Source organism: Cannabis sativa, chromosome 3 (assembly GCF_029168945.1).
Source record: "Cannabis sativa cultivar Pink pepper isolate KNU-18-1 chromosome 3, ASM2916894v1, whole genome shotgun sequence".
Lineage (NCBI taxonomy): Eukaryota > Viridiplantae > Streptophyta > Magnoliopsida > Rosales > Cannabaceae > Cannabis > Cannabis sativa.
The window spans coordinates 41,378,013-41,387,555 of record NC_083603.1 but is presented as its reverse complement, the minus strand read 5'-3'; the positions used below and the strand labels follow the sequence as shown (position 1 = coordinate 41,387,555).

The 9,543-nt window shown below is 31.5% G+C and overlaps 1 protein-coding gene across 1 annotated transcript; it reads right to left on the bottom strand.

Moving 5' to 3' along the window:
* On the bottom strand, positions 1–2,150 carry LOC115709198 (probable FBD-associated F-box protein At1g32375). The gene is made up of 3 exons (XM_030637256.2): positions 2,034–2,150; positions 385–1,609; positions 1–300 (listed from the first exon to the last, which is right to left on the bottom strand). Exons 2-3 carry the CDS (start codon positions 1,600–1,602, stop codon positions 112–114), a joined length of 1,407 nt encoding a protein of 468 aa, XP_030493116.2. The 5' UTR covers positions 1,603–1,609; positions 2,034–2,150; the 3' UTR covers positions 1–111.
* Between the last annotated feature and the right edge of the window lie 7,393 nt (positions 2,151–9,543).

Below are 9,543 nucleotides of genomic sequence, written 5' to 3'. Positions count from 1 at the left end.
TTAAGCAAAGCAGGATTCATTAGTCTTGTCACTTGAAATACCTATAAAGTAAATACAATCTCCAAAAGAAACACAGACAGTGATCTATACCCATAATCATAGTTTAAAATGTTAAAAGGTTTTTAAGAAGATGCCCTTTTTTGCTATAGACAATGTCTTCAAAGAAGGAGAAATCCACATCAGAGCATCTCTCAAATCTGATTTATTTTCTGGTTCATAATCTGTAAAAACTCTAAGATGTTCCCAATTAACCAAAGGAGAATGTGATAACCTCTTCAAGTTTTCTGGTAAGATGAGACCCTTCATGCATAAAATTAAGAAAATGTAAATATCAAATATAATGTAAAACAGCAAAATATAAAATAAGAAAAGTAATAAACATACCTTAGCTGAATCAACATGTAGGCTTACACTATTCCAAGAACAATTGAGATTTAAAAGAAAATTTATCATATCAATAAACCAATCTCCATTATAGTTCTCGCGACGCTCGATAATTATGAATGTTCCATTTACCAAATTGGGTGACTCCATTGATATACTAAATTTGATATTACCTACATAACAGAATGATGCTAATTTTGGAGCTGATTCAATTATAACGTTCATTTCCACATCGTAAGAGTTATTCAAATTGAAACTTTTCAAGGATTGACTCGAGATTTTAATCTGCTTCAATCCCAAGTATTGACAGTTGCTTAAAGTCAAATTCTCAAGGAGAGGAAGGCTTGAGATGAGATATTCTATCGATGACTTTTCCATTCGCCAGTCGCAAGTTAAAGAGAGATTTCTAATTGCCTTGCTTACAGATAGATTTTTGCTAAAGGAAACACAGTATAGATCCAAAGATTCAAGATTTATGGCTTCAATTTGCTCCACTATATTAGCAAGTCTAATTTTCAAGAACTTGAGGCTTAAACTACTTATGTGGAGCTGATGATCATTACTCAAACTACATGAAATCAACCACAATTTCTCAAGGGAAGGGGAACCCAACAACAACCCATCTACCACATCCTTATCTGCAAACCGAACAAGGGTCAATGACAAAGACTTCAAAGATGGAAAACTAAACGAGTAACGAGAATCCAACTCGACCATACTCAACTCTAAAACAGTCAAACAACTTGCATTGACTACTACTGTTTTAGGTAAGCAATAGTAGTAAAGCTGACCATCATCATCATCATTAGCTCTAGACAAGAAAAGATTTATTTCCTCAACACTATTCTCAACAACAAAAGCTAACCATTTATCAATGTGGGCAGCCTTGCTTCTTTTATAGCAATCCATGTGAAGCTCAAAACGAGTAATGACTGAATTGGGGATAGAGTGCATAACTCTCTTGCGGTGTTCCAAACAATTGTCCACATAATTGCAGAACGTTTTCTGTCCCCCTCTCAATCTAAAACGAGTAGTTTTATTAGAGAAAGAGAGTTTGGGGACTTTATACCACATGAGTTTCCAACGCTTCGAAATGAGACAAGTTGAAACAACATCCTCAATGGGAAGAAACGACAGTATGTGTAGAATGACTGAATCAGGTAGTTTTGAAATTCTGTCCACCATTGATGATGTTGTTCTAGGTTTTTTATTATCCATAATTCAGCTGTAACAAGTAACAAAAAAGGATTCAAAACCAAAAAACAGAGAAGTAATCATTAATTTCCTTTGATCCATAGAATGCTAGATTTTAAAATTTTCAAGGATTTAAGTTATTTTTAGAATTGATAGCAGAAATGGTTTCAGTGGCTGCAAATACAACAACCAAAAATCCCATCTTTCTGTCAGTTCAACAAGAATCGTTCATAACATATATTCTTGGTTCAACCAAATGCAGGGATTATGGACTGTTACAGCAAATGAGAATTGAAAAGAAAAACCCAGAGAAAGAGATCATCAATTAATTTCCTTTTGATTCAGATAATATATAATACTAGAGTTGAAATTTTCCAAGGAATTGCGCTGTTCTGTTTATATATATAGATAGAAATGAATAAAATAAGAAAAACAGAAGAAGCGTTGATACTTACAGTAGCGGTTAGAAGAGCCGACTGAAGAGGAGTGAGAAGTTGGATAGTGAAGACTGAAGAGAAGAGGGTTTCTTTCTTCTTTAATAAGAGACTTGTTACTAAGAGAGGACTAGAGTCTTTAATAGTGAATAATGTGCTTCTAAATTGAAATAATTACATAAGGCACTATTTTTTGTAAAATATTTAAATTTTTACGTTCAAATAATGTCTTTTTTTTATATTTTTACAGTTTTCCAAAAAATAACACGAAAATAACATAAAAGTAACATAAAAATAACAACAAAAAATTAACAACAAATGAACAAAATTTTAACATAAAAGACCGTATTTTATGTAAATAAAATCAAAAGAACCATAAAAATGTTTAAAATTCCGTGAAACCGTATTTTTGTTATTTTTTTGGTTGTTTTTGTGCATTTGTGAAATTAACCCTTGTAAATTTTCATGGGTTTCTACAAAAATATTGGATTTTAGATAAAAATTTATGATTTTACTATCACATGAAATTTTTTACAAAAATACTATTTTTTTTATAAAACAAATGTAAAACAATAAAAGAGAACAATTAAAAATAAGAGTGGAACAACTAAATAACAACAGTAGAATAATAATGAAAATTTATACGCAATATTTTTGAAAAAAAATTCGTCCCATAGTAAAAAAGAAAAAAAGTAAAAAATTTCATGGTATAAAAGCCTCATTTTTTATTGCACCTCTTAAAACAAAAAGATTGGTAACTGGTATACCAACCTAATTCTAAATTTTACTTTTTCTTAATATAATAATATGTATTTGAACTATGGATGTATACGGAGCGTAAAATTAGCGGGGAGTGCTCCCTCATTCTATTTTCGCTAAAGATTTTATTCCCCGCATATTTTTCATCGTAGATGGGGTGGAAAATTCCCTAATGGGATGGGGACGAAGTGGAGAATCCCTTAATATAAAAATAAAGTTTATTAAAAATTTAAATGTATTAAAATATTAAATTATATAAAAATTAAAATATTACACATTATTTATTATTTAGTATACTAATTACAACTTAAAAATATATAGAAAAAAGTAAAGATACTAATATACTAAATAATATACAAACATAAAATATAAAAAATTATTAGAAAGATAACAAAAATATTAAACGGAGTCCATCGAGGCGGGGAGTGTCATCCCCGTTCCCACCCAGTTTAATATTCGGGGACAAAAAATGATCCTCGTCCCCGTCCTGTTTCCCATTTAAACGGGGTCCCTGCGAGGTCCATCCCCATAGAAAAAATGTGCATCCCTAATTTGAACCCTACTTTATTAATTATTAATTACTTTTAACTACATTATTAACCACTTTTTTTATTTACTGATAATTGTTACGTAATAAAAAAAATCTACTAATTAAAGAGTATCCATGGTGCCTCAAACCCCTTTGGAATGCTAAAGGGCATTCATGGCCCATGAGAAGTGCAATTCAATATCGGGTCCCACTTATTTTACTTTAGTAAAGATAATAGTTTATCACTAACCAATTATAAGGCGTCATCCAATAATAAATTCAGGAAATTGATCATGGTTTGCATCAGTTCAGTTAGCTTCGAAGTTCTTCTAAATGGAGGTCCCACTAAATTATTTAACCGTACTCGTGGTTTGAGATAGGGAGATTAGATGTCCTCTCATCTCTTCATTATGTGCTCAGAGGTTTTGTTGAGACTCTTATTAAGAAAAGAGGAGCGTGGTTTAATTCATGGGATTAAGGTTAGGTGGATTATTTGGGGTTTCGCTGCCCCCATTTTTTGCCAGCAACTTTTGTCGGTATATTTGGCCAAATGCGTCGATAAAAGTAGAAATTCTTGTAGTGGGAATTGTTCTAACGATTTATGTAATGGTAATGGCTGTTGTTGTGTATTGTGTTTGGCTTAATAAAAATCATTTTGTTTTTGAAGGCGTTTGTTGGTTTGTTACTGCCTTAAGTAGGCAAATTAAAACAACTGTTCAAGCTAGAGTTTCATGTGATAATACATCAAAGCTAACTAGAAGAAAGTACTAGCTTTGATTTCTAATTTTTAAATTGGTGGGTTGTTGCTTTGCCGAGTGTATTGTTCAAGGTTGTTTTGAATGAAAAGTTTTTCTTTTTTTTTTTAAGAAAAAAAAACTAACTAGAATTTCTTGTTTCGAGAAAAGATGTTCTAAGAGCAATTCTCAAAAATTCTTATGAAGTTTGAACTTTACATTTAACACATTTCGAAAAGAAAAAGAATAATTGAAATAGAAAATTAAATTTACAATTTTCAACTTTGATTAAGTTTGGTGCTCACTGCTCGCTGGTAGTAATACACAATACAAAATGTTATCCAAATATAATATTACTTAATAATATGACTCTTATACGGCCTACCAAACGAGCCCTTATTGTATTGTTTAGTCTCTAGAAAACTATACAATAAAAATTTAATATTAGAAAGAAGAACCCTAACTCAAATCAATCCTTATCTATACATATTACAATGTTGATCTGCTTTTTTCTCTTTTGACAAATAAATCAAGAATATATAGCTTTAATTAGAATATATGAAATGATTTGTACTCATAAAATTTACTCAATCATAGATGGATAAGCATTTTTTGGTATAACTAATCACTCCAAAACAAAAACCTGATTTGGTATAACTCATTTTTTGTTTTCTTAAAGATAGTGCATGCATCATTTTTTTTTGTCAATTATGGGTTGGATGTACTGAGGTTGGTCTGGTCCTGTTTTGAGCCTAGAAAAAGTTCTATTTAATGTCTGTGAGACTTAAATTGATGAAATGAGATCTTACATTAGTTTTTTTTTTCTTACTTCTTTCTGGTATAAGATTCAAATTGATGGAATGCTTTAGCAATTATGAGTTGCATGTCTTCAGGTTGGTCCAATATGATCATGATGAATCATTAAAAAAATCTTGTATAAGCTTCTCACCACATTTCCAATTGATTGAACTGAATCAATCAAATCACACAACACACCACAAATTTCACCATAATAGAGTTCATTCAATTACAATGCAGAACTAGATTCTATGGGGGAAAATATTTGCTGAAGTGAATGACAAATTTAAGTGAAATGTATTATTAACTAGAACTATGTGGAACCATAATCATAGAAAGTCTCTACCAATGCATAAAAAACCTTGAAACAATTTGAGAAGCTTAAGCCTTAAGCAGTGAAAAACAACAACAATTCGATGCAAATAACCTAAGCAGAAAGCTTTAGAATATCCAAGAGTAATAAGTCTCAAAATTTGTCATGAAGTTCAAAGTTTCAATTCATCAAATAATTGATTAAACTACTACAGTGTCATCTCTATATATCTCTACATAATCATCACATTGAGAAATATTTAAACAAGGCCTCCTTTCTATTATAGATAATTTCTTTATGGAAGGAAAAATCCACAAAAGAGCATCTTTTAAGTCTGCTTCACTCTCTGGTTTACATTTTGTGAAAACCCTAAGATGCTCCCAATCAACCAAAAGAGAACGACATATCCTCTTCAAATTCTCAGGGACGATGAGAGCCTACATGTATGGAATCAAGAAAATGTATAAAAATATTAAATGTAAGTAAAAAAAATAATCATATGAACTTGAAACAAAAGTAAATAAAACATGTAATAATTAACATACCTTAACTGAGTCAAAAACCAACCTTATCCTATTCCAAGAATGATTCAGATGCAAAAGAAAATACAACATATCCATAAACCAATCTCTATCATAATTTCCAGGCCGACCAAGAATTATAAATGTTCCACTCAACAAATTAGATGACTCAATTGATATACTGAACTTGATATTACCCCTATAAGAAAATGATTCTAATTTTGGAGCCGACTCAACAATAACAGTCTGTTAAGCAAAAATTTTCATTTAGAATAATAAAAAAATAAATGCAAAACACAATTTCACCTATGCCAAAATTATAGCATAAGAGTTTATTAATTTAAGTTCGACCCATCCAAGATTATAAAAATAATCTCTTAATTACAATCCTTTTATTTAAAGGAAATACCCTTTGATTCCAATTACAATGACATTAAATAATTAAAATAAATTTGGGAAATTTGGGGTAAATTTGGAATTGCAGCTGAACTCAGTCCATTTAATTAACTGAGCTGCCTACATACCTTCTTTGTGAAGGATCAAGCCACTTGTAGTTCAGAATACAGTATTTTAGAATTTGAATAAAGAATTCCGGTATATGATCGCTTTCAGGAATTCTTTTTGTGTTTTATACCATTTTGCGGTATTGGCGACTGCACTTAGTCTTAGCAACTAAGTTGCCTACGTATCCTTTTATAGGAATCAAGTCAAACGTAGTTCCGACAATCTTTGTGAAAGTTAATTCACTTTGCCATTTTGAGGTGAATGACCTCATTTAGCATTTTGAGGATTTGTGATTGTACCTAATCTTAGCAATTAGGTTGCCTACGTATCCTTTTGAAAGGAATCAAATCGAACGTAGTTCATAACTTTAATTTTTTTATGAGGTGAATGACCTCTTTTTCTTTGGAATGCCATTTAATTTGTTATGGCTTTGAATTTTAGTGCACTTTTTAATTTTTAGGTAAAATTACCATTTTTGAAATTTTTGTGAGGTTAAGACCTCTTTAAATTTGGTGAGGTGAATGACCTCTTTAATATTCCAAAATTAATCTTAGTGAGCTCATTTGGAATTTTGTGCCATTTTGTATGGATTTAGAAATTTACCACTTTTTGGTGATAAATTTGAGTTTGGGGATCTTTTTAATATCTTTTATAAACTTTAGAATTTTACCACTTTTTTTGTGATGAAATTCAGTTTTGCAATCTTTTTATTAAAATAAAAAGATAATTTGACTGATATTTTAATTATTTATTCCAAAATTTAGGGAATAACAATTTATCTTTTATTAAATACTATCTTAAATTTAAATTTAAATGGTCTATTAAAATTTAAGATAATATCTAAGATATTTACTTTATAATTCAATTCATATTTGAATTATGATATATATGACCTCTGCGTGTTTATTTTCACAAGAAACATCTTTGGTACAGTATGTAGCAATCACTTGGTTATACTCTCAAAGGCATTTTGTACGGTCTGCGTGCATATTAGGATAACAGTAAAAATTTTGCAACTGATTATATACACACAGTGAGTGCTTTCTTTCTTTTATCTATTTTGGCATATATTATGATATATATATAAACATACACATAAGTCAGTATGTGTTTGTATTGGTTTATACCACTCACAACATTCAATGGGTGTGTATATCAACTTGATTGCGCTTCATATATTATATATACATATACTTTTATGTTGGCCAAAATTTTCGATTTGTGATCCAAATAAAGAATACATATCCCTGCTTTCTTTTTCAATCCAGTATAATGATATATGTTTGGTATTTTTATTTTTATTCTTTTTTTACTGAAATTCAAGAATAAAGTAGCGTGTATATATTATGCGAGCATATATACACATATAAATTCCAAATTAACGTTTGCATCTAGAATATTAACCAATTTTCTCTTTGGTTGTATTCTTTTTATCAAAATTAATATCATAGCAAAAAAGAAAATTTGAGGGAGTAAGAGTATTCTTTTAATTTGTGGAAAGATGGCATTTTATGGATAAGAGCATTCTTTCTAATTGGCGGAATGAGGGCATTCCATGGATGAGGGCATCCTTTTTAATTGGCGGAATGAGGGCATTCCATGGATGAGAGCATCCAATTTTTTTGCGGAATGAGGGCATTCCATGGATGAGAGCATCCAATATTTTTTGTGGAATGAGAGCATTCCATGGATGAGAGCATCCATTTTCATTCATGGAATGAGGGCATTCCATAAATGAATAGAGAAAAATAAGAATGAGAGAGGAGCAAAATACACATCAAAAGAAAAAAAGAAATAGGAATGAGTTCATTCCATGAATACTTACCCTTGAAGCTTTCTTGATTGTTGCCAAAAAAAGTATCGTTTATATTTTTTTTCTGTGTTTCTTTTCTCTCTTTCTCAGACTTTTTTTTCAAAGTGTCGATCCCCTTTTCTGTTCTCAACTTCTCCTATGTATAGACCCTATTTTTTCCAATAAAATTATTATTTTTTTTTTAATCCTGTAACGTAAAGGATGAGTAAAAATAGGGGAGTGGGGAGTTGAGATCCTATTTTCTCTCTATTTGACTGATATTTATTTTTTTATTATTATTATTATTTTAAAAACCAATAATGAAATAATAATAAATTTATTTATTCCTTTTTTTTTATCGTTCAACATTTAGCAAAATTAATTGCATCTTGAACCATAGTAGGCCAATAGTAACCCAACCGCTTTAATTGAGCTGACAATTTTGGGCCAGCTTGATGGGCGCCACATGCACCGGCATGAGTCTCTTGAAGTGCATGTGCCGCTTCTTCTATCGAGAGACATCTCAATAATATTCCATCGAATGAACGCTTGTACAATGTGTCATTAAAGACCACAAATCGAGGCGCTCTTCTTCTTACATCCACTCTTTTCTTCAAGTCTTCTGGCAAGACTCCTTTTTGGATGTAGTCTTTGATTGGCTGACGCCAGTCATTTTCATTTGCACTATCCAGGAAAGTTATCAAGTTGACTGTATTTCCTTCTTCAACTCTTTCCATAGATTGGGATAATACATGGTGTTCCCCTATGGTAATTTGAAGATCCCTTTCTTCAGGAAGTGTTAGTGATGCAGCTAAATTAGCCAATGCATCAGCTTTACCATTTTTTGATCTGGGGATGTGATTTAGAGTTATATCTTGAAATTGGCCAAGCAAATATTTAGCCTTTTCGTGATAAGGGACTAAATTCTCATGCTTGACCGCAAATTCACCACTCATTTGTTTAATAACCAAAAGAGAATCACCAAATACCTCCAATGATTGTATTTTCATTTCGAGTGCAACTTCGAGGCCGATAACTAATGCTTCATATTCTGCTACATTATTTGTGCATATAGCTAGAATATGGAAAGAGTAAGGTATTAGGCCTCCTGACGGTGTCACAAAGACAATTCCCGCACCTGCCCCACTACTTCTTGCTGCCCCATCAAAATATAATTGCCACGATGAAGTATCAATTGCGAAGACTTCTTCATCTGGAAGATCTTCTCGCAACTCCATATCATCTGGAATTGGGTGTGCTGCCAGAAAATCAGCCAAAGCTTGTCCTTTTATTGCTTTTTGCGGGACAAAGTTAATTTCAAATTCTGACAACATCATGGACCATTTGGCAAGTCTTCCAGACAACACGGGCTTGGATAGGATATATCTTAGCGGGTCAGCTTTTGACACTAAAGTCACAGGATGTGAGAGCAAATAGTGTCGTAGTTTTGTGACAGCAAAGATTAAAGCCAAACACACTTTCTCAATTGGAGGGTAGTTTTGTTCTGCCCCTACTAAAGTTCTACTTAAATAGTAAAGAGCAACTTCTTTTCCCTCCTCATTATTTTGCGCTAGCATTGCT